This window comes from Marmota marmota, unplaced genomic scaffold (assembly GCF_001458135.2).
Source record: "Marmota marmota marmota unplaced genomic scaffold, marMar, whole genome shotgun sequence".
Lineage (NCBI taxonomy): Eukaryota > Metazoa > Chordata > Mammalia > Rodentia > Sciuridae > Marmota > Marmota marmota.
Window position 1 is genome coordinate 26919056 of NW_025999949.1, and position 27108 is coordinate 26946163.

Sequence of the window (27108 nt, forward strand, 5' to 3'; positions counted from 1 at the left end):
ACCTCTCCACAGGTGTGGCTGTATATTGGACCGGTAGTCAATGACGGGTAAGATCCAACTGCAATGGTACCAACCTAACGGGTAAGGACCATATGTACTATTGGACAACCTAAGGCAGGCACGGTCCCTAAGCCACATGCTTTTTGTTTAAACAGAGAGGGGGAGATGTTGAGAGCCACAGCCGAAGGGGCCCCAGCAAACTTCCAGCTGCCGGCTGATGATTGGCTCACAGCGGCCCCAGCAACATCTAGCTGATTGGCTCCTCTGCGGTGATGCTCATTGGGCTGTTTCCCTGCCCTTTCAGACCACGGAGCTGCTCATTGGGGGACTTTCTTGGCTCCGCCCACGTGACCCAGCCAATCGGCCTCAAGAGCAGGAGGATTGTGGGAGGTGGAGAGAAGCTTGTGTGGGAGAGAGAGGCTTGTGGAAAGCCGGTGGTGGCAGTTGAGGCTCTGAGGGTTTTTCCTGAGAGGCTGTTTTGTTTGGCGTCAGTGGTTCTAAAAATAAAGTTAGTTTCTTTTGACAAGTGGCTCCTGATTGTGCCCAGCCAGACTGCGGCACCCAACTCAAATCACTAAACTACCCTCAATGTTTTTACCATTTGCTCAAAGTTGCTGAGGAAGAAAGAGGAAGAGAAAAGGAAGTGAAGGTATGGTAAAGGCCAGAAAACAGGAGCACAAAATAAATCATGTACCCCCAACTCCTGAAGTGAAATCTGGTGACTTAGACAAAAGCAGATGATGAGTGAAATAGTGGGGCTTAATTTAAAAACCCTGGCAGAGCAGTTTTTGAGAACATCTTTAAAATATGGCATCAAGCCAAATCACATTGATTTAAATACCTTATCATGTCCTTTCCAAAACCAAAGTGAATGCTGTTTTTGCTATCAACCAAATTTCAATAGACCTGCCATTCCCTAAATTTACAGCAATCAGCTACCAGGTGTTAGACAAGCACTGGAATTTAGTGACACCATCCTAGGCTCTTTCTAGATGCATTATCACTCTAATAGTTTCATACCACTGAAGGAACTGCAAAACATCTGGGTACTTTCTGCAAGATGTTACCTTTTTATGTGCTTCCAGACCAGAAGCATCAGAGCACTTACTGTCTGCAGACTTCCAATGGCAATTCTCTTGTCAAAAACTTTTAGCATCTCACATTGATAAACACACACATATATACATATGCATATACGTGTACACACAATACACAAACTTGTTTATTACTTCATGTTCCTTGTACCAGAATATTTGAAGGCAGGTATTCTCTAAGGCTTAATCCCTACTTACTATTCCATTTTCATATATATATTGTTTTTCTTATTATTGAAAAGCACACAGAGCACTTCCAAAGCTATTTCACAAACTTCTACACTACACCATAGGATTTGGGGGGGGGGGGCAAGGGGACTAGAATTGAACCTAGAACCTTACATATGTTAGGCAAACATTCTATCACTGAGCTATACACCCAGGCCTCTTACAAATTTTTTTGAGACAGTTATCCAGGTTGGCCTCAAACTTGTGATCCTCCTACCTCAGCCTCCCAAGTAGCTGGGATTTCAGATGTGCACTATCATGCCTGGCCAATTAGGATATTTTTAAGGAATAGATGTGTAACTACTTCTTTAAGATAGTTATATACGACAAAAATAACTACACTTACTCAAGTATAAGAGAGAAAGTAAAGTCAAGCTGACTTTTCACTAACAAAGGTTCTCAGTCTGGGGCTTTTAATCAGGGGGTCACAGTAATAATAAAATGATGTAAATCTGAATGAAAAGCTTTTTACTAACCTCTATGAAAACTAGCAGTTCCTTCATCAAGTTATGGTCAACAAACCACAGTAATATTTTAAGTATCTATGCACTTGTCATTTAATGGAAATTATAGGTATTTTCATATTATATTACAAATATTGCAGGCTCATCACGATTTAAAATTACAGTGAGTAGCAAAATCCTTCCTAAAGCTTATACTCTAATGTAACAAACATACATTATCAACCACAAATTTATATTTTGAATATGTGTTAATGGTGCTTTAAGCTAATTGGTTTCCTTTTTAATCCTATGTATTTTATTTCATATAATCGTGAATCATCATTCTTGGGCAGAATTCACAGGATTCTCCAGACTAGGTCCTCACCAAAGAGCTCCTTGGCACCAAAACTGGTTAAGTGCTGTGGCACACAGAGTAGGTAAAGCAGTGACAACTTTCAAGGACCATCATAATTAACTATCCTATCAGCTCTAACAAAACGACAGGCTGGTTTTAAAATATATATATCCCTATAAATATATATCCCATTTCTGACTAGAAGAACACAGGAAGACATTTTTAAACTGATTGTTTTTACCTGAAGAACACAAAGTATAGCTATTAAAAAATATATACATTTTTGAATACCTATTAACATGTTTTAAGAAAAATAATTGGAGCAGAAAAATAAGTGCAGGATTGTAAGTATTTAGGTACTCAGGAAGCTTTAATAGTAACTACATACACTGTTTAGTAACCTTTACTTATAAGGACCAAAACCAATAATAGAATTCTTTAAAATGATGTGTAAAAGTGTCTTCATTTCTAGTTTCCAATGGGGTTGGGGAATTTAAATACACACATTTTTAAAAGTATGAAAACTAGAGCTTAACCTTTATTGATGAACTATTGAGGTGATAGCTAAAATGACTTACAAGGGAATTCAAAGAAAACACATACCTCTCCTATTGAAAGAGAGCTGTAAGGAAAAGAGTTCAAATTAATTTAATTTCCCCCACTACTTCCTTTTTTAAGTCAGAAATAACAGAGTATTTCTTAATGACAATTTTAGTATTTGAATATACATTTTCCTTAAATTTTATCTAATCAATGTAGGTTTTTACTTAAGTCATAATTTTACATTTATATCTGGATAATCATTTCACCCAAAGACATATTTACCTTCAGCCAGTGCTGGTGATTCTGTTGTTGTCCTTCTTTCTGTTTAAAGAAAGAAAAAAAGGAAGAAAGTCTAAAACATTATTATACTTTTAAATGAGTTATATAGCAAATGTTAGAAATATAGGTCATGAATGCTATAATATGCATGTTCTATACATACATATTTATTTCCTTAGAGTAACTCAGCCACTGTTCACAGATGACCTACTAAGAGTAAAATGTTCCCACGTGTTCTGGTACCACCTATAATCCTAGCTACTCGGGAGGCTGAGGCAAGAGGATCACAAGTTCAAGGCTAACCTGGGAAACTTATCAAGATCCTCTGCCTCAAAGCAAAATTAAAAAGGGTTGGGAATGCAGCTCAGTGGTAGAACACTGGCCTGGCATGTGTGAGGCCCTGGGTTTGATCCCTCAGTGCTGCAAAAAAAAAAAAAGAGAGAGAGAGAGAGAGAAAGGTACCATGTTAAGTCTTGGAAAAACACAAACAAATGACAAGACAACCTAGATGCCATCCTTGCACGATGCACAAAGACCAATAGGTGTACCAAGAAAAAGACATAATTCTCAATTTATGAAATAAGGGATAATACAAGAACTAGTAATTCCTTTTTATTCTTGAAAATGGGCCTAAAATTATCAGAAAAGTCATGTTTTTACATTCTTGGCACAGGTTAAATTCATATTAGTGTTGATGTATTAGAAACCAGTTTTATCACAGGTAATAAATCCTTACTCCATGAAAATCATCTATGATATATTTATTTACCAGAGGCATATTTGGCAAAACTTCAAGTAAATCCCAAATTCCTCTCTAGGATTGATTTTACCACCTCAAAGCCTAAAATTATTTTAGGCAAAATGAAATCTTTACAATGAGGGGTTTTTTGTTTTTGTTTTAAATACCTTTGCAACCAAGAGCAAGTCTAGCCACCATAACAAACTAGCTTATTTTATATATATATATATATATATATATATATATATATATATATATATAGAGAGAGAGAGAGAGAGAGAGAGAGAGAGAGAGAGAGAAACATCTAAATAATGTAACTAGCCACCTTTTCCTAATTGTGTATTTTATAACTGAAAACACACATTTTTCATATGTTAGGTAACATCTTGAGGGGACACTATCTTCTAAGATGGTAAATGATCTTATTAGTCTTCTAAAAGCTGAGCTGGGTGGGGGATATAGCTCAGTTGGTAGGGTGCTTGCCCTGCATGTTCAATGCCCTGGGTTCAATACCCAGCACCACAAAACAAACAAACAAACAACAACAAAAGCTGAACTGTTGGTGATGCTCTTATAGTTTTTAAGAAACAACAACAGATGGAAGTAGAATTGGCAAAATTTAGGCTCCTCTAGATTAAAACATTCTGATTCTGGGGGAGAAGGAAATGGCTTCTGCCAGGAGGCACTTCATGTGAAGTCTAGACAGTTCTCTCCTACTTTACACTCACACAGCCACTGTCTATTCGGCATCTCTAATGAGATGTTCAAACTTAACATGTCCAAGACTGAATTTCTCAACTTCCCTCCTAAAATCTGATCTACAGATAACCTCCCCTCTCTCAAGTGATAACATTTTCCTTTCCATTGCTTAGGTTGAAAACTTTGGTGCCCTCTTCCACTACTCTCTTTTGTACACTCAATATTCCACCTACTCTCTCACTAAAATCCTCCCACCTATTATCTCTGATTAACTCAAAGCTGAAGATTCAGCTGGATGAGCAGCGTTAAGATCTACTACTTCTGTGTTCAAGAGGCTCTAGGACGTAAGTTGCAAAGTTAAATGCATATAGGGTTGGCTGGGGCCATCTTTGATAGAAATGCTAACTAAGGCAATCAATATTTGTGTGTTTCATGCACACATATTGGCACAGTGTCATTGCTATTATTATCCCATGCCGAAAATGCAGGGGATCCAGTGCTAGACATTCATTTTAGATTTTAGACATAGCCAACTAATGAAATAAGTTTAAGAAACAGGTCAAATAAAACAGTCTATGAATGAACCATCCATCTGAAACTTCTGCTCTAAATTTCATTTTGTCTACAATTTATTATATATTAATTCATGTCTATCAGTTACAGTATGAGTGGAAGCTATTTATGTTCAAAGCCTTACCGCTGTGGCTTTTCTCAAAAGCTTCTCTTCCATCAATGTGATTACAAATTGGATGAATCTTTTTTTTTTTTTTTTTTGCCAAAGCAAAACTTCTTTCCCTAAGACCCTCTACAGTCATCCAGAAATAAATAAAAAGGCTTGGCTGGCCACGTCTACAAATGGAAGTGTCATCTGAATAAAGCCATGGTGAAATTCAATTTATCCTAATTCTTAATAAACCAAGACTTATTAAATGACTTCTAATTATATTCATCCTTAGAAACAAAATATAATATAAAGTTAACATTTAAGTTGGAAAATCCAGGCACCATCCGACTACAAGTCTAGAGGGGTTTTTTTATATTTATTCTTTAGGTGTAGATGGACACAACACAGTGCCTTTTATTTTTATGTGGTGATGAGGATCGAACCCAGGTCCCGACCCGTGCTAGGCGAGTGCTCTACTGCTAAGCCACAATCCCAGCCAAGTCTAAAGGTTTTGTACATGTTAAAATTTCTTTGCCTCCAGCAAAAGATAAGGCATAGAGCTACAAATTTAGAGCTCTGAGTTACCTCTGCTGATTGCTAGCAAGTGATGTTACATAAAACTAACTGGTTTATGCAACCTAGGCTGTACTCCATTTGGGTATATGATACAATTGAATGAAATTCAATTGTTTAAGGTCCCCTTGACATACAGAAAACAATCATTTTTATTTTGTTTTGTGGGACAGGGTCTCACTGTGTTGACCGGGCTGGCCTTGAACCCAAGATCACACCAACCTCACAAAACAATCTTAAAAACCACCTTAGTAATGGAAAATAACACTTGAATTAACAGGCCTACTGACCATGTTTCCTCATCAAACAATAAAATTATATAAAATTATAAAAGTGCATTATTGGCTGGGGACATAACTCAGTGGTACAGTACTTGCCTAGCAACGCCACACACATAGAGAACATTATTTACTTCTAACAAATATATGCGTGTTTTAATTTAAGAACTTTTAAAAAGGTATTCAATATTCATTTGGCCAAAATTTTTCTAAAAAGCAGAATAGATGAGAAGGACTGGTCCTCATTAACAAAAAAAGAAAAAAAAAAGTGTGAAACTGGTATACACAATCATTTGGAGAAAGTTGCAAAGTTAAATGCATATAGGGTTGGCTGTGGCCATCTTTGATAGAAATATGCTAAGGCAATTCTTAATATATGAAATCAGAAAAGGTCCAAATGTACATAAAAAGAAAACAAATGTTTATCAAAATTTACTGTATACCTAATACCAACACAGATAACCCAGGAGATACCCTGATGAAAAGCAATATGTTCTTAAGAAGTGCCTAGACTGACTTACTGTGGCAATTAGTATTTCCAGTTAAGAGTAGGACATAGAAAGTAGGTATTAGGAAAGATTTTCTGAAGCGCTGGTGTCTGAAACGGGCTCTGAAGGATGAATAGAAATTTGAACGAGAGTGAAAAGGTGACAAAAAGTTCAAAAGTATTCTAGGTAAGAAATGTATCATCACAGGGCAATGAAGAATGAAAAATTTATTTCTTAAGTGTCATTAAAATAACCCATGGAAAACTGAGAGACTCTTCTTGGTCTATATTTGGGAATGGATTAGAGTTTAACTTCTCAAAACTAAATCTTAAAAAATATAAGACAGTATTTTACTTTCTCTGGAATAGTGAAATACTAAAATTTGAAGCATGAGAAATTTTAAGTGGAAAGACAGTTACTCTTATAAAAACTAAAAATAAAGGATATCCAAATGTCTTGAGAGTTTGCATGAATGTATATAATCAAGAAGAAAGATTATTATAATTTAGGAAGGCAAAATAGTAAAAATATATACATATATATATAAAACAATACAGCAAACTAGAGCACTGGTTTTGGAAGAAGACCAGGGTAGAGTCATGACTTATTTTTTCAACTATTAAGTTCCTTAAGTATCTGTTTATTGTTTGTAAAATGAAGACTTTCACGTATTTAAATTATCTGGGCATCAGTTTCCTTTATTTGTAAGATAGCAAATATAATCTAGAGTGTGTGAATATTAAGGGAAATGTTAGTTATATTAAACATGGTCACCACTTCTTAATATTAAAATTATAGTAAGATATACATGTTTCTCTAGTTCTATACTATATCTAAAGTGGTATACTTCTCAGAATAACTATGCCTAAGATATATGAGAGTTCAAATGTCTGAATAAAAATCTCAGGCTTCTTTGTCATTCTACACCATGCTTACTGCCACCATATGGTTTTGTCAAAATAAGGAACAAAGTTAACATTAAGAGGTACCCTCCTTGCTATAACCAAAACTATAATTTCTATATAGGTACAAATATCAATGTATGTATAATATGCAGTCAGCCCCCTACATATTTGCAAGGTTCCACATACACAGAATTAACCAGCTGTGGAGTCAACCAACCGTGGAGTCAACCAACCTTAGATCAAAAATATTTAGGGGTGACCAAAAAAAAAAATGCATCTGTACTGAATATGTGCAGAATGTTTTTTTTTGTGTGTCATTAATCCCCAACAATATGGTATAACAACTATTTACTTAGCATTTACATTGTTTTAGGTATCATATGCAACTTACAGATTAAAGTACATGGGACGATGTATATAGGTCAGATGCAAGTACTGTGCACTTATGAAAAGAACTGAATATCATGGGCTGGGGTTGTGGTTCAGCAGTAGAGCGCTTGCCTAGCACGTGCAAGGCACTGGATTTGAGCCTCAGCACCACTTAAAAATAAATAAAAGGTATTGAGTCCAACTACAATTACAACTAAAAAAAAAAGGGCTAGGGTTGTGGCTCAGCAGTAGAGTGCTCGCTCACCTAGCACCTGTGGGGCTCTGGGTTCGATCATCAGCACCACATAAAAATAAAATAAAGATATTGTGTCCACCTATAACTAAAAATAAATATTTAAAAAAAGAACCTATTAATAAGCAATAACCCAGGCAATATATAATACGTGTCCCTGTACCCATGAGTAATGTCTACTTACAAACATCCTTCAACATCTAGGCACCAAAATACCTAAGTCAGTGCCAGGCAGTCTTGCCCCAACTTTCTCAGATGGAACTACCATATCCATATTGAATCTATCAGAATAGAGAGCAAGAGGTGTGTGTCAGGGTAGGTTTTGGGGGTGTCAGAGGAGGAGAAAAAAATCAGAGACCCGATCAGGTCTCTGATTTTTTTCTCCAGGGGGTGCCCAGAGCTCAAGTCTATATATATCCGTGTGGTCAGAGTATACGCACAAAGCTCTCCTGAGTCCTGACAAGCCATGTGTACAGTATGCATTTATGCACCAGGCAGCTGCTAGAACCAGGCCCAGAAGGCCAAGAATCTCCACACACAGCCCTAATCTCAGAAGTGATGTCTACATTGTACTTGACATACACAGATGTGGCACCCCTGTGCAGAAGACCACATGAACACTCTGCATAATTATCCTCACTATGACCCACATAAATCTTTGTTAAAATAACTTAAAAATGTTTAGAATACATCAATGTCTTGATACTTAATCCTTAACTACTATCCACAGATACATTCCAGTTTACAATGTCATCTGAACCTGACAAAGGTCAATCTCACATCATCCTTGACGTCAGCTTCACTGTTTAAAAAAGTGTGCCTGTAGGTGTGTGCACACACACAGTCCCCCCCCCCACACACACACACATTCCCTTCTTTCATACTGTTTTGGGTTTTTTTTGTTGTTGTTGTTTGTTTTGGTACAGGGGATTGAACTCAGGGGCACTCAATACTCAACCACTGAGTTATATCCCCAGCCCTATTTCATATTTTTTAAAATTTAGAGACAGGGTCTCACTGAGTTGCTTCGTGCCTTAATTTTGCTGAGGCTGGGTTTGAACCTCCTGTCTCAGCCTCCGAAGTTGCTGGGATTACAGGCATGTGCCAACCACATTCAGCTCACACTGACTTTTAACTACTAATGTGGTAGACACTTCCCCCTATATTTGTATAAACTAATCCTTTCCCATTTTTCTATTAAGGCCTCACATAGTCATGTGTGAATTCTGTAGATCAGACATTCAATATAAATCTCTAATACTGAGTATAATTATCCTTTTCTACTTAGTTGCCTTTTCAAAAGTACCCACTGTTTGAGACACTGCTCAGCACTCTGCATTACTTATTTCATTAAAGCCTAAAAACCTAGTAAGATAAAATTATTAGCCCCTTTTCACTCATGATAAATCAGAGGTTTCAAAGGGTTGATTAAGTATCTTGCCCAAGGTCATGATTAGGAAGTAGGCAAGGGAAATGAGAAATTCAGGAGAGAAGAGAAAGATTTCTTTTGTTCAAGAAACAACTCTGTTTAATACATAATAATAATCCTTTCTGTAAATGTGAATTCTATAACTCAAATACTACTTTCTCCCTAACTTTTATTTTAAAATTTAAAATGATTCCTTTTAAAATAACTTATGGCCAGGCACAGTGGTACACACCTGCAATTCCAGTGACTCAGGATGCTGAGACAGGATGATCATAAGTTCGAGGCCAGCCTCAGCAACATGGTGAGACCCTCTCAAAATAAAAAAAATAAAAAGAACTAGGGATATAGCTCAGTGGTAAAGTGCCCTTAGGTTCAATCCCCAGTACTACTACTACTAACATTAATAACAGAGAGCAGAACTGAGAAACGAGGCAAGGGCTTGTTTAAGATGATCACCTGGCCTTGGGAACATAACTTAGAACTTTCTTACTCTGGATCTCCTGGTTGCTGTCAACACCTTGCCCTGACTACTAAACATTCTACAATAGGCATTTTTTTTTTTTTTTGATACTTCAACTTAGGTATGTTTTGCAATGTACAGCAATAAATGCAAAGACTGCAAAATGCATTCTGACAGCAGATGCTGTATGCTATCAGGTTGAGCTAAAGATTCCACAAATTTAAGATATGTTCTGTAAAACAAATTTCAAATGCTATAAAATTACAAATTCAAATAATTAAGATACAAATAGTGTTTTTGGCACTGTCCATTTATCTACTCTGTATGCTCACAATTCCTTCTGAAATCTGCATACTTGATTTAATTTTAAAGGACTGGAACAAAAGGCAGGTAAAGACAAATGAAAAAGAGAACTTTACAATTTTACATATAATGAAAACAACATTTCTCCCAGGGTCAATTTTAGAATAGAGCAAATAAATACATCTTTGAATTTATACATCCTGCTAAAAATACAGATATCCAAAATTATGTCAAGTTTTAATTTACTGTCCAAATTAAAAAGCTGTTTTAAAATAAGATACAATCTGACTTATTTTGGAAATGCAAGGTTGGTTCAGAATATCTAAAAATTGTTTTCACATCAGTAAGAGATTAAAAGAAAGCAACCAGATTCCCTCAAAAGATGCAGAAAATGTTCATGAAAGCTATACTCACATGTGATTATAAAAAACACTTCGTAAAATAAGAATAGAAATAATAAAAGGTTAACCACCTTTACCAAAAAGCTTATGATAAACATGATTCTTAATGGAAAAAATCTAAAAACTTTTTCTTTAAAATCTGAAGTGAGAAAAGAATGTCATCCACTATCTTTATTTGTATTGAACACTGAATTGCAGTTCCCAGCCAGAGTTAAAAATTGAAAGGAAGAAACTAACGGCTTAAAAATTTTAATTGTTTTGTATTTGTTCTTTTTAGATACACAAGACAATAAAGTATATTTTGACATATATCCATGGAGTATAACTTATTCTAATTAAGATCCCATTCTTGTGGTTGTACATGATGTGGAGTTACACCTGTCATGTATTCATATATGAACATAGGAAAGTTATGTCCAATTAACTCTACTGTCTTTCCTGTTCTCCTCCCCACTCCCTTCCCTTGATTCCCCTTTGTCTAATCCAATGAAATTCCGTTCTTCCCGTCCCTACCCTCCCTTGTTGTGGGTTAGCAGCCACATACCAAAGAGAACATTAGCATTTGATTTTTTGGGACTGGCTTATTTCACTTAGCATCATATTCTCTAGTTCCATCCATCAAATGCCATAATTTCATTCTTCTTTATGACTGAGTAATATTCCATTATGTATATATACAACATTTTCTTTATTCCTTTACCTGTTGAAGGGCACCTAGCTTGGTTATTGTAAATTGAGCTCCTAAAAACATTGATGTGGCTGTGTTGCTGTAATATGCTGATTTTTTTAAAGTCCATTAAGTATAACCCAAGGAGTGGGATAACTGGGTCAAATGGTGGTTCCATTCCAAGTATTTTAACGAAATCTCCATACTGCTTTCCATAGTGGTTGCACCAATTTGCAGTCCCGCCAGCAATGACTGAGTAAACCCTTTCCCCCCACATCCTTGCCAGCATTTATTGTTACTTGTATTCTTGATAACTGTCTTTCTAACTGGAATGAGATGAAATCTCAGTGTAGTTTTACCTTGCATTTCTCTAATTGCTAAAGACGTTGAACATTTTTTCATATATTTGTTGACCATTCTTATTTCTCTCTGAATTGCTTGTTCAGTTCCTTTGTCCATTTATTGATTGGGTTACTTGTTTTTTTGGTGTTAAATTTTTTGAGGGCTGGGCTTATAGCTCAGCGGTAGAGCACCTGCCTAGCACATGTGAGGCACTGGGTTAAATCCTCAGCACCACATAAAAAAATAAATTAAAAAAAAAAGGTGGGGGCTAGATTGTGTCTACCTACAACTAAAAAACAATGTTTTAAAAAAATTTTTAATTCTTAAAAAAATGTAAGGAAATAATAAAACCTCTACTTTTATCAAAATGGTTGCTTACAAAGAAAACACTGAAATTGTATGATTCATAAATCTGATTATTATTGATAAAGATATCAGTTGTTTCATCTCAAGTAAAAAGTAAAAAATAAAAATAAAAAAATAATCCCGTCCTCGAAGTTATTATTTGCAGTAATGAAAAGCAATATAGTAACAAGAAATAAATCTAACAAAAGTTGTACAATACCTACATAGAAAAGTTATAAAACTTAATAGAAAGCCATAAGTAAATACAAAGATGCCACATTCATAACTAGAAACTCCATACTGTAAAAATTGTTAGAGTCTGTAAACAAGTCAAGATGGCGCCTGGCATTTTGCCAGAGGGAGTGGTTTGTGAAGTAACGCCAGCGAGCCATTAAGTGTGGAGATTCCTTATTGGTTGACTGCTGTATCTAGTTTATGTTAATTAAGATAAGCTGTGTGGAATGTATAAATACCTCTGTTGTCCTACAATAAATGGCTCCCACTCCTGCTGTATCAATCTACTCAAGTTGTTCGTCACCCCCCGGTTATTTTGCTACAGCCAGACTGCGGCAAAAAATGACAATTTTCATAAATCCAAATTCTCCCAAATTCACATAAATGCATTTCCAATCAAAATCCCAAAAAGGATTTTTTTTGTGAAATAAAAGCAGATTCTAAAATTTACATGGAAAAGCAAAAATTCAAGAATAGTCAAAATGATTATGGAATCATGTAGGACAACTTGCCAAACTGGATATCAAGGTTCAAAATAATACCATAGTAATTACAATATAATAGTATTTAGATAAATACACACTGGCAAATGAAAAGAACACACTGTCTAGAAGCAGAATACACAGTCCAATAAACATATACAGACTAAAAAAAGTACGCAAATGTTAAGGGATCACACTGCAGACTATGGGGGAAAGGAGGAGACTGTTGCATAAATGGGGCTGGGGTAGCTGTTCTTCATAAAGGAAAAAAGTACCTATCCTACATCATGCATAAAAATTAGTTTCCCATGGGCTAGGTGTAGTGGTACACACATGTAATCCTAGCTATTTGAGAGGCTCAAGCAGGAAAATCCCAAATTTGAGGCCAGCCTGAGAAACTTGGAGAGACTCTATGTCACAAAACAATAAAAAAAAGGTGGGGGGCTAAATGCAGCTCATTGGTAGAGCATTGATTAAATCATTGTACACAGGGAAGTACAAAGACTTCCATGAGACTAAAATCTCAGTTTAATCTCAGTTTCCATGAGATTAAAAACTTAAATATATAAGGAAAAACTCAAAACTACTAGAAGGAAATACAGAATGCTTCTTTTTGATTTCGGGGAAAAGAAGAAGGGCTCAACTTAAAGGCTGCAAAAACTTGAAGAATTAGCCACAAATGAAAAGATGGATAAATTTGACCAAAATAACAGCAAGAATTTATATTTATCAAGACATTAAAGAAACTAAACATATAAACCACTGGGCTATAAGACGATATCACAGCACATATATTAGAGAAAGAATTAGTATCAGGCTGGGGATGTGGCTCAGTGGTAAGCACCCCTGGATTCAATCTCTGGATTCTGCCCCCTCGACCCCGCAAAAAAAGAATCAGTATCTAAAATACTGAAGAATTGCAAAATTTGGTAGAACAAGACAATGAAATCAATTTTTTAAAATGGATCATAGTCATCAGGAGCACTCTACTACTGAGCTACACCCCAGTCTTCTTTTTTTTTTTTTAAATGTATTTATTTATTTATTTTACAAATGGAGTACAGCTTTTTATTTCTCTGGTTGTACATGATGTAGAGTTACACCATTTGAGCAATTATACTCATACTAAGGGGTAATAATGTCCATATCATTCTACCATCTTCTCCTCCCATGCTCCCCACTCCCCTCCACATTCCCTTCCTTCTCCTCTGGCTCAATCCAAAGTTCCTCCCCACCCCCCTAACCCCTCTCCCCCATTATGGATCAGATCAGCATCCACTTATCAGAGAAAACATTTTGCCTTGTTTTTTTTTTTTTGGACACACCAGCCTTTTTATTGAGACACGGTATCACTAAGCTTCAGAAGAAGCTGGCCTCAAATTTGTGATCCTTCTGCCTCAACCTCTCAAATCATTGGGATTGCAGGGGTGTGCCACTGGACCCAGCTATAAATAGGCATTTTCAAACACACAGAGACATATACACACAAAGGCAAATAAACACATGGGGTGGGGGGACGACACACCTTCAACCTTGATGCTTAACTAACACCACATGAAATATCATTTTACATCCATTAGGTTAAGTAAAAATGCAGCTGACAATATCAAGTGTTGCCATGAAGATGTGTAAGATGATTTTCTTCATCACCCAATGTATGATATTATAAATCGCTATAATCACTGTAGAAAACATTAGGCATTCTTATTATTTGAAAACACTTCATACCCTATAATCTAACAATTCTATGCTCAAGTACATACCAAGAGAATCTCATAAATCAATGCACGTTCTAAGTAGCTTTATTTACTGTGGCCTTATTTGTTAGGGAAGGGGTAAAAATGTTCCCTGACAATGAACAAATTGTGGCTTTTCAGAGCAATGAAAAGAGCTATGATTTGGAACAATGAATTCATGAAGTCTCAGAAGACTACCTACATATTTTTTTATAAAGCTCAAAAACAGTAAAACTGAATTTTACATTATTTAGAGAAATAAATAATTTTTTTTAAGCTGTAAGAGTGATAAACAGCTGGACCTGGTGGCGCACACCTATAATCCCAGCAACTTGGGAGGCTGAGGCAGGAGAATTGCAAGTTCGAGGTCAGCCTCAGCAACTTAGCAAGACCCTGTCTCAAAATAAAAAGCACTGGGGCTGGGGATGTGGCTCAAGCGGTAGCGCGCTCGCCTGGCATGCGTGCGGCCCGAGTCCGATCCTCAGCACCACATACAAACAAAGATGTTGTGTCCGCCGAAAACTAAAAAATAAATATTAAAAAAATTTAAAAAATAAAAATAAATAAATAAAAAGCACTGGGGATGTAGCTCAGAGATTAAGTGCCTCTGGATTCATTCCCTGGGTCTCTCCAACCCTCCCCCCAAGCCCCTGCCCAAAAAGAAAAAGAATGATAAAGACAAAATTTAAGAACGCATCCCCCCCTCCCTGGGGGAAACAACTGTATGGGAAAGGAACAAAATAGCTTCCTAGTTCTTAATGTCTTATAACCTGCACATGTTTTTTTCCCACATATTTTACAATTATTTTTTAAAAAATTAACACAAAATTAATAAGCATTCAAAGGCTAGTAGGAGGGGTTGGGTCACAATCTGAGGCTGAGGATTGAGAATAGAGGTTGGATTCAAAGGAAAACATAACACTGAGACTTAATATTTGCCTTTTCCCCCCTTTGAATAATTCTATACGGTGATCAACAAGATGAACTGATGAGGCACATTTAACAAGTGTTTCAAGTTAAAATGATTCAGTAAATTTCTAATCTGATTATTGTGTTGATGGTGACAGGAAACAAGTATGGTTTCTACTGCCATTAAACTTATAAGCCTACATACAAAGCACAATGAACCCTAAGTATAACATGACTTTCAGGGATCTGCTCCACTTTTTAAATGATGTTTAAATATAGCTGAGTTTTTGAGATAATACTTTGCCTTTTCTTCAAGGTGCTATAATTAGCACAGAGGCCCTCTTTTCCATCATAATCAGTGCAAGGAGTTGTTCAATTAATTGAAATTACTGATAGAAACATTCAAAACACACACACACACACACACACACACACACACGTACGTGCATTCATGCACTATTCCTTTTTTATGAAGACCAAAGGAATATACTTTGAATACAGGTCAGAGCTAGAGTAACTCCATACAACATGATCTGAAACTTTCCAAATCTTTGCAGACTGCCAATGATCTGTTTATGAAGTCTTGCAAAGTTCACTTTAAGTAACACTAGTATAAATAAAGCATGGATTCTGGAGCCAAACTGTCAGGCTCAGTCTTAGACAAGTTAACTTCTGCTTTTGTTTGCTCATTATGGAATGGGGGATAACAACAATATCTACCTACCTAACTGGGTTACTAAAAGGATTAAATAAACAAATATTTTGGCATTAAAAAAGACCCTGACACATAAATACTTTTATAAGTTGATGTTATTATTATTATAGACCATACCATACCTATATATATTTTTCTAAAATGCCTAGTTCTTTCTTTATAAAATCTAATAAGCAATGAAGATACTGAAAATACAGAATGCTTTACAATTTTATTATTTTCTCCAATCTTCTACATATAGATCAGTGGCCAAACATCACTTCTTTCAGAGCCTATCAATGACCGGTCACTGTATACCTGTTATTCAGCAAACCACAGGAGATGTAGCTGCTGTCTCCCAAGAAAAAACTGATGTGGCATTTTACAAAAATACAAAACCAAAGGGGGGGGGGGGCTTCCTGCCAGCAAGGATGAAAAGTGTAGCAAAGAAATAAAAGTGGTAATACTAAAAATGAAATTCTAGAAGAACATAAATGGGGTTACAGAAAAGCTGCAAGAATGTTGACATTGCTGTCATCAGGGAAATCAAATGTGCAGCCAGAGGAACTTTGTGAAGGCAAATATATCTACATAAAAGAGGGAAGTGATTATATGAAGAGGATGAAGACGTCCCAGAGGCACTTACACCAGCCGGGGCAGCGGGGATCTTTATTTTAAAAGAACTCTGATATACTTGATGTATTTCATGACATTAAAAGTGCAACAGATAGCCAGGTGCAGTGGTGCACACCTGTAATCCCAGAAGCTCAGGAGGCTGAGGCAGGAGGATCGAAGCCTTGGTAACAGCAAGGTGCTAAGCAATTAAGTGAGATCCTGTCTCTGAATAAAATACAAAATATGGCAGGGGATGTGGCTCAATGGTCATGCCCCTGAGTTCAATCCCCAGTACCAAAAAAAAAAAAAAGCAATGAATAAAATGTTAGAAGTGGATCCAAACTTAGAATAACAACAATTTGGCCAATGCCTAGAAATGATGCTCCCTCCACACTGTAAGTTATACAATAGGGCACAAGAAAGCAGGCACTGGTCCAACTATTCGTGATAAGCTTTTATATAAAGATGCAAGACTCTAAATTCTCAATGCTTAAATTATACTAAGTAAATACCAGTTTTATTATTTCATCCATTTCCCTGAGCATTATAAGTAATAATAAGGGAGAGTTTACATTTTGACAAAAACTAATTTTAAAGACCACAGAACAACATGCACAAAGTGCAGCCTGCCTTATAATGAGCTCTTAGAACTGAATAGTAAGAATTCAATTTAAATATAAGCAAAAGATTTTAATAGAAATTCACCAAAGATTAATGAATCATGAATACTAAAAAAGATCTTCAACATTATTAATCATTAGAGGTAATATAAATCAAAAACATACTAGACAGCTTGAAAAATTTTTAATGACCATAACAAGTGCTGGTGAGTATACAAAGCAATTAAAATTCCCATATACATCTGGAAACATGAAACCAGTTTAAAAACATTCTGTCAACTTCTTAAAAAGTTAAATATATACCTGCCTTATGACTGTCCTTCTATTTAGGTATTTACCCAAGAAAAATGAAAGCATATGTTCATATAAAAAATCATATGCTAATTCTCATAGCAACTTGACTTTTATACTAACAGCCCCAAACTAGAAACAACCCAAATGTTCATCAACAAATAAATGGACAAAGTGTGGTATATCCATACACTGGAATACTACTCTGCAATAAAACAACTGACCAACATACCGACGTATGAGACTACATATTGTATGAGTTCTCACATACGAGATTCTATAAAATGCAAACTAACCTTATAATGACAGAAAATAAATAGTTAGTAGTCTGGGGTACAGGAACAAGTAGGGTGGAAGGATCTCAAAGGGGAGGAGAAACTTTGGGGGGCTGGTGGATGTATTCATTCTTCTCATGTTCCTAATGACTAAAACACTCAGGGTCACTCCAGGTGAACTGGGCTGCATGAAATAACTACAAGAGACAGAGATACCTTTTTCTTTGGGTCCTGTGATGGCTCCTCTAATCTTAACGGTCCATGGAAAGAGAGAGTGAGGGAGCATGTGCTGAACCCTTTTATTGAGAAGTCATTCAAATGAGGCAAGGGGTCAGGTTTCAGGGGATTGAGTCTAGCCTTGTGATGTTTGCCTGACATCTAGGAAAGCCACGTCTAAAGACAGAGCAAGAGAGGGGACACACATAGGAAGTTTCCATGGAACATTCTATCCCAAACAGGGCAAAGGGTTAGTATTACAAAGGAATAGGTGAGTGTAGCTCCTGAAAACACGCCTTCTACTTCCTGGGCTGGGACAACGCCCAAGTCACCACAAAATGTAGTAGAATGTAGCCTCTTGCTTCAGGATGGAAGGCGTGGGTCATTCAGAGTAGCTCCCCACACATTATCATGATTGTAGCCATGATTTCATGGGTCATTATCTATATTAAAGTTCATCAAATTCTATCCTTTAAACATATGTGTATGTTTATGAATTAAGACACTGATAAAACTGTTTTAAAAAATGATTCATAGATCTCTTGCACCTGAATCTGCTAAAAATGTGGCTTCTCTGGCTTGTCACAATGGACTAAATTCTGGGGGTTGATCTTAAGAACTTGAATTTTCCAAGAGCCAGGAGACTTTAAAACACACTAGTATTCACTCTGTAAAGAATCTAATATCTAGAGTCTCTGAAAGTTCTCTCTCCAATCTATAAATATATACCTAAAACTTAAACTAATTAATTTTTCCTATAACACCAGTCCTTATGTTTGACAAGTTATTATTTTATTAATACTTATGACAACATAGCCCTAAATGAAGCTTTTGAAGCATAAGCATTATTTGAAGCTCATAAATTCAGAGCTTTAGAATTTAGACATCCTGATTCTTACATTTATATTTACATTTTAATAGTGAAATCTGGTCTATGGGTGACCTGTGAAGTAGTTCAGTGAAAGAAAATCCAGCTAGTCAAATAATTTTAAAGCTGAAAAAAAAAAGCTTGTTATAAAATCATATTTTATCCCAACTCCACAAATGAGAAAGATGAAACCCAGAAAGATTAAATTTAGGCAGTCAGTACTAAAATGCAAATCTTTGTTCCACTTTCTTCTGAAATGAGAAGTCTCCTGCTTCAACTTTCTTCTTCAAAAAAGGCTTCCTTTCCACTACTTTCCATTTCTTCTAGATAAATTTCAGTGCTATTTCTCTAGTTCAGGGTTTTTACACTCTCATTCCTAAGTACAAGAATCTTTTAAATCTTTTACCTAATTCTAATCTTCCCCCAATCTATTTCTATTACATAAATACATGAATAGCTGATACTAGTCAAGCATTATGAGACACTAGTTATATCTTCTCCCTGCCCTATTTAAAAACTTTGCATAGCACACACAAGGTCCTGGGTATGGTCCCTAGCATAGAGGGGAGGAACCTTCTAATAGTTTCCAGTACTTTTAAGGATACATTCTCAAATCAGCACATTTAGGAAACCAGATTCTGGTTTCAAATTCTACTCCTCACACACATCCTTCTACAGTGGTCTAAGCAAAGCCCCAACAGCCTAAGCACATTGTGGTCCTGAAATGTGTTCCATTTAGAAAGCAATTCCTAATATTAGTCATATTACTGAAAGAAACTAAAATATTAGAAGGCGTGAAACTTTTGTTTTTCAAATATTTGTGCCCTAGTTAATGCTCAATACTTAAATGTTACAACAAAAAGAGACAGCACAGCATAGATTTATAAAAGGTTTAGTTTACAGACTCTGAAATCAGTCAGATCCTAGTATGAATCCTAGTTCTGACAACTGCTACCAATAACTCTGGGTCACACTGCTAGTTAAGTATAAGTTTCCTCATCTATAAAGTGAAGCTAATGGTTTTCCTGTGGCACTGCTAAAATGATCAAACAAGAATCACTAAGAAGCCAGCTTCGGTAGTGCATGCCTGTAATCCCAGTGGATCAGGAGGCTGAGGCAGGAGGATCTTTGAGTTCAAAGCCAGCCTCAACAACTTAGCAAAGTGGTAAGCAACTCAGTGAGACTCTGTCTCTCAAGTAGAAAACAGGGTTGTGGATGTGTGTGGCTCAGTGATCGAATGCTCCTGAATTCAACCCCTGGTACCCCGCCCCCCCCCCGCCCCCGAAAAAAAGAATCAGTAAGAATGCATGTTAGTAATTACCAAAATGCACAAAGTAAATATTCAATAACTCACAGTATTATTAGCAATGTACACATATATTAGCATGTCCACTTCTGAGAGAAGTGTGTGTATGTCTGTCTTCTGTTTTGTTGTTTTGTTTTGGTACCAAGGATTGAACCTAGAGGCACTTAATCACTGAGCCACATCCCCAGCCCTTTTTTTATTTTTAAATTTTGAGATAGGGTCTTGCTAAGTTGCTTACGGCCCTGCAGAGTTGCTGAGGCTGTTTTAGCAATATTGATTACACATCTATCATGTAGCAGATACCATGCTAACTTCCAAAAGTACAAGATATGAACTATGATCGTAAAGAACTTCACATATACACCAATACCATTCATCCATTTAGTTTCAGTGGTCCTCATTCCTACCACACTCTAAGTCCAAAAGGCTGGCCACTGTATTTCCTAATGATCCTCCTATCCATACACTGTTTTACTCCCACTACCACTGTACTAATTCAAGCCAGACTCCTTCAGTAGCCTCTGAAGAGGACCTCACTGCTTCAAGGCTAACCTCTTTCCAATTCCTTCTCTGTAGTACTATCACATTGATCTTTCTAATATAGCAATCCAATCACATCTACACAGCATATAAGAATTAGCATCGTTCCAGCATATTTCAGTAACAGTAATGTCACAAGATAACAAAAATCTCAGGCTGACTCAATTAAAAAAAAAATAAGATTCACAAGATTTCTCTTAAATATTTGGTAATGTATTGTTAAAGCAGCTATACAAGAAATGTATGATTTCTTTAAAAACTTCAGCTCTACTTTAACTTAAAAAAAAAAAAAAAAAAGAAAACCCTACCCCACCTAGCATTGCTTCCATTTTTGTATAGTGGCTATTGTGCAGATTCTGGTTCACATGTAAGGGTACATCAAGTATGTCTTTTTAAGTAGCCACACAGTATTTCTAATACACAGCCAGGATTGTCCAATCCCAGATTAAGAAACATGCTATGGAAATATCAACTCCAGATATGACAACACTGTTGTGTCTACCTAAAGCAAGGGTCTCTGCAAATCCTAACGCAGACCAACCCTAACCCCACACTCCTGTTTTTATTCTGCTAAACACTATAAAAACAATTCTTTTATTTTTGAAGGGTTGAAAAGAGGAACCATGACCATCAAGTAAAACCCACAAAGCAGGCTACTCTAAGAAAGGAAGTTAATACCTGCTCATAAGATTATTGAGAGGCTCAATAAAAAATGGAAGAACACATTATATTATCTGGTTCTTTTCCCAGGTCTTATCTGTCATATTAGGACAACAGGTCCTCTAATTACCATCTTTGTGCTTATGAGGACAGAGTTTATGTGGTACCAGAATGTTAGGAAGTTTGTGTTCAATAATTCAACAATCAAGATTATGATCCTTATTGTAGTTCGAGCAGGTCTTGAGACACAAATAAGAAATCTTCATTCTGAGAGAAGTTAATTACTTCCTGTGGAGATAATACTTTCATATATAAAAAAGTAACAAGTCATAACAATAATTTGTAAACACAGGTTGTTTTACAGACTATAATTATAATAGAAATTTAGAGAGCAGGACAGTGTGACAGAGAGTATATTCCAAGTGTGGGTTAAGATCTCCCCAGTGGACCTCAGAAAATAGTACCTCACTCAGCAAAGTGCTCAGCCCTTTCCCATGACTGAGGGTGGTTCTCCAGCCTGTTCACAGTTACTGTATTGTACTCCCCGGCACTGAACACCATACCTGACACAGTAAAGTCTCCAACATTGATGCACTGAAAAAAGATCTAAGGCTGAAACTTGTTTACTGTTAGGCCCCAGAAGACTTATTATTCCACCACAATGATCTGTTCAGAAAATTAAGAAAAGACAGCTACAAAGTACCAGAAAATCGATAAAAGTTTTAAGACCATGTAATTTTTCCTATTAAAAATTAATGTACTAAGCAGCTTGGGAGGCTGAGGCAGGAGGATCACGAGTTCCAACCCAGTCTCGGCAACTTACTGAGACCCTGTCTCTAAATAAAATATTGCAAAGGGCTGAGGATGTGGCTCGGTGGTTAAATGCCCCTGGGTTCAATTCTCAGTAAAGGAAAAAAAAAAATTAACATAATAAAAAGACCTTCGATAAAATATGCTAAGGTGTTCAAAATGGATGGTTTTTTCAAGCTGACAAAATAACTCAACCACAATAAGCACAAATTACCTCTTTGAAGAAATAGTGTGTATCTAATAGGTCATAATATATTACTGCATGTCTTGGTAGCAATCAAAGTAATAGATTTTTAAAAGACTATTTAAAGGGCTTTATTACATAATCTAAGAAATGTGCTCAAATTCAACAAAGATCAGTAAAGGACAACCTTCAATCAGCAAAGGCCTGATGTTATATGCACGGCAGAGTAATACAAAATGCTGAGTAAAGCAAGACCTGCCCTCCAGCCCTTCAGTCTTTGAGATGACATGTACACAAATTACAATACAGTGGAACTAAATAAAATGCTACACTGGAGTACTATGGTTAGACTGCTGTGGGAAAACAGATGAGAAATAACTGAATTATGTCTACAGGAGAATAGAAGAGAAAGCTAGAGAAGTGATGATGTTTAAGTTTGCCTTGTGTATTTTAAAAACACCACTGGTACTAACAACTTCCAAAGATACAGTTTTCATATGCTTTAAATTAAGTAAAATAACTTTATAAAGTTTTGTATTAGCATATCCATTAAACTGGAAAAGAAGACATCTTCCTAAGAAAAAGGCTTTGATAGACTGAGACAACATTAAGAATTCAACAGAACAATGGAGAAGTATTTTCAGTACCACTGAAAAATATAAAACCACACTAATTTCTTTAACAAATACCATCTAATTTGGTGTATATGCTTGAGCCTTAATGTTTGCCCTTCTCTTACTTCTATTGGAGAGCTTAGTATAACTCCAAATGTTGACTATTCAAGCCTGAACTCATAAATCAAATGAGAAGATGCTTTCAAATTTGGGCACGTACTATTCTAAAAATTACTCTTTAATGATCAGAGAGTTTAATGAGCTAAAGTTTTATATTTAAATCACACATTCCAATCTACTGAATGTCCTGGAATGAAATGTTTTGTTATTTTTCTGTTATCTCTTCTTTTTAATAACTACTTTATATGATTACTAGTAGCTCCACGATGTCTAGCAGGTTCAACAGTTAAAATGTCAATACATACAAACTACAAAAATATCACATCACATTGATTCGTAATTTCTCAAGATTTGAGTATTCTTTCCTTCTAACTTTCAGAAGTTTTGCAGAGATAATCAAGTGAAAAACATTTGGTATTTCCAGATCTTGGTGTGTGACTGTATATATATTGCCTTTTATGTAGTAAGAAGGGCAGTCCATTTCCTGAAATCATTGTCAGCAGGCATATTATGTGCTACATGTTCAAAACAGCACATTAAGTGTCTTTATTCTAAAACATTAATGTAAACACAGGAACAGAATGCAAAAAAAATTAAAAATGGAGGGAAGAAACTAGGAGTGTACTACCTTTATTTCCTAGATTTTAAGACCTTAGTTTAAATTATTTTTAACAGATGATCACCCACAAACAGAATGAATGTGCCAATGAGATGTACTTCCCCTGCTATGTTTCACAGACTTTTGTATCACTGGCAATTTTTACTTACATATTTCAACCTGAAGAAGATAAATAAGCAAGATATAATTTTAAATTCAATTTTGAAGCCATGAACTCGTTAACATCCTGGCTGTTTGGTCCTTTGCTCTTCAGATCATTCACTGATACTTTTTTTTTTAGTTGTCAATAGTCCTTTATTTAATTTATTTATTTATGTGGGGTGCTGAGAATTGAACCCAATGCCTCACACTAGGCAAGCGCTCTGCCACTGAGCTACAACCCCAGCCCTCATTCGGACACTTTTACATCTGTACATTTCGTCACTCCATTTCATCTGATCTCTACCAAATGTAGAAGTGCCTATATTTTATAAATTTCACTGCACAGCTTATGACTTTCATTTGCATCTGCTAGAATTTATTCTATTTAGAATTAGACTTCTTGAACCAAGAAAAAAGTGTCAGCCACTTGAGAAGGAGACTTTGCTTCTTCAAATTAAGGGGGAAAATATTTTAAAGATGTCAGAAAAAATAAAAATGCATCACAAGTACTCAAACTATGAATATGGGAGAAAATGTTGATGATCTATGCTAAATAAGGCACGAGGAGAAAGTATTGATGACTGAAGTTAACACAGCATCAATATTCCTTTTTCCAGGGACTTGCAACCTCATTTCTAATGTATCTTTTTCTCAGACATTAGTCATACATTCAAACAACCACCACAACAAACAATAAACTGGAACAGCTCAGTGGTAGAGTGCTTACCTAGCAGGAACAAGGCCCTGGTTCCAACACCAACACGGGGAAAAAAAATATACAGCCACTAACTGTTACCTCTGCATCCCAAATTAGAAAATGACTGCTAATGTTGACTAAATGAGTTTTTCAGGATGTGAGATCTATGATAACAGGTCATTCACTTTTCTCAGCTGAATTAAAAAAATAAAACATTAACATTTTGTGTCATAACCTCTTAATAATAACTGATAGCTACTACTCAAATATATATCTACATACAGCCCTTTTTAAAGTGCCTACTATCTTCTATTCTAAGATACTGGGTGAAAAATTGGGGGAAACTAGATGTTCACATGATGTCAAAGTGTTACCACACAGAGACCTTTTACAATGGAGAGACCTGGCAGATATATTTTAACTGAGGAATTATTAAACTTAGTTATCACCAAAAATGTTAACAGGCATGTAAGCCTCCTGATGAGACACATATGAAACAGCCAACATTAACTTGTGTGGTAATCTCACCAAGTATGTATAATCTGCCTTATTTTTGAAGAATCATTTATAAACCAAGCCCAGATTATGAAATAACCTACAAAACAACTTGCTTTTATGGGAAGGAGCAGGTATGAGGATTAAAAAAGGAACAGGAGCTCAGTTGCATGTTAAATTTGAAAGAACTACGAGCCATCAAATGGAAGATGTTGAAAAGGTGATGGATACAGAAATAGAGAGTTCAGAAAAGTCAAACCACAAACATTACCTGACACACCTAATCTTTGTATCCTGACAGAGCAGTCCAAAGAGCAGGGATACCTGGAAAATGATTCACAATGACAGCAACAGGACCCGCTCTGAACAGACATGACAGCAACATAAACCTGATCTGTACTTTCTTGCTGCTCATCCTCCTTTGGTTACTGCTCATTGTGTGCACCTTGATTCCTAGTTGCTCCACCAATCCTACAAACTATCTACAATCATCCCATAAATTCCTATTTCACCCAAATCACCCAGTTTCTGTTACTTGCACCAAGGACTCTTTAATGAATTATAAAGAATATTCTCCAAGGCCCTAGGGTTTGATTCCCAGCAAAACACACACACACACATACACACACACACACACACACACACACACACTTTGTATTAGAAAGTTAATTGTAATTTCCTTTCTATTTAAAGTCATTTCTACAATTAAGCACAGTTTAACTATGTTGCAAATGTAACCCAGAAGTAAAGATACCGGATATTAAAGATGGTGTAAATCAGTTTTTGAGTCATCTAAGAAGTACTTAAGACTATTTAAAAAAAAAAAAAAAAACTTGAAGTTTCAAAGTATAAAGTTTGATTATTAAATAAATATAATATCCAAGAAAAAAAATAACACACCATGGTCACGTTTTAAGTATGGACAAATAAAGAACTAAAACACAGACATGGGAGCAGGAAAGATGGTGGAATGAGATGGACATCATTATCCTAAGTACATGTATGACTGCAAATAAGTGTGATGCTCCAGCTACATCATGTATAATCAGAGAAATGAAAAGCTGTACTGCAATTATGTACAATAAATCAAAATGCATTCTGTCATATATACTTAATTAAAATAAATAAATAATTTTTAAAAAAACTAAAACAACTTTCCAGTACAGGAACAAGGAAGCACATTTTAAGAATATAAGAATGATAGTGTTTTTTACAGTGTTCTCTCTGCATAAAATGCTTCCTTTTGGGTCTGGGAATGTAGCTCAGTGGTACAGTGCTTGCCTAGCATGTGTGAGGCACTGGGTTCGATCCTCAGCAACACATGAATATAAATAAATAAAATAAAGATATTCCATCCATCTACAACTGGAAAAAAAAAAAAGATTAAAATGCTTCCTTGTTTCATCTATTTCAAATTACTCCAAGAACAATAATGAAAGATTCTCCATCTAGGCTCACCTTTCCTTTAATTTCCTAATTCATATGCTTCCTCATGCACATCAGTGAAACTACTTTTCATTCTTTCTGAAAAAGCTTCCATATTTCAAATCAAAAGTAGAATTTATGTCAACGCTGAAAACCAACATGTCTTCCACCCTTGATAGGATGTCCCATATTCATATCAAATCTTATAACTCTATTTAGTATTTTTAATAAATACATTTCAGAAAACAAAATATGGTAAGTAGAATAAAAATACAACTAGAGGAAACATTTGTTTTTAGAAGGTACTAATGTGAATGTCTACTATGCACACACATTTTGCTATAGACCGTCATTTTTGGGGTTTTGTTTTTTTTTTTTTTTGTGTTGTGATGGTATCCTTTTTACAAAGCAAATTTGGAAATGAATTCTCAAAGTTTAGTTTACTTTTACCATATCAGTGCTAATAAGAGGCTGATATAACTCCAGAACAATCTGTTCAAAAATCAATGCCATTTTTATCCACAACAAAATGCCTCAATCAGCACATTCTTCTTAGAAAAATTCATTTTCATTAATATTTTTCTTATTAGAAGGCATTAATTTCCAGGATATGCAAAGAACTCAAAAAGCTTAACATCAAAAAAACAAAGAACTCAATCAATAAATGGGCAAAGGAACTAAACAGACACTGCTCAAAAAA

At 35.7% G+C, this 27108-nt stretch overlaps 1 protein-coding gene across 8 annotated transcripts in view; it reads right to left on the reverse strand.

Moving 5' to 3' along the window:
- Positions 1-27108, reverse strand: part of Cyrib (CYFIP related Rac1 interactor B) — a 109831-nt gene that overhangs the window by 48257 nt on the left and 34466 nt on the right. For 3 of the 8 annotated variants that reach the window (XM_015486474.2, XM_015486475.2, XM_048802132.1), the window contains exon 2: positions 2946-2984. The exons of 1 other annotated variant lie outside the window; for it this stretch is intronic. Coding sequence is in view for 1 of the 7 variants with exons in the window: in XM_048802128.1 (XP_048658085.1) it covers positions 2724-2742; positions 2946-2984; positions 9572-9613 (100 nt within the window). In the remaining 6 variants the exon portion in view is untranslated. Of the gene's footprint in view, positions 1-2723; positions 2743-2945; positions 2985-9571; positions 9617-27108 lie in introns of those variants that run through there. 4 more of the 8 variants (XM_015486476.2, XM_048802131.1, XM_048802128.1 and 1 more) reach the window with 3 other exon arrangements.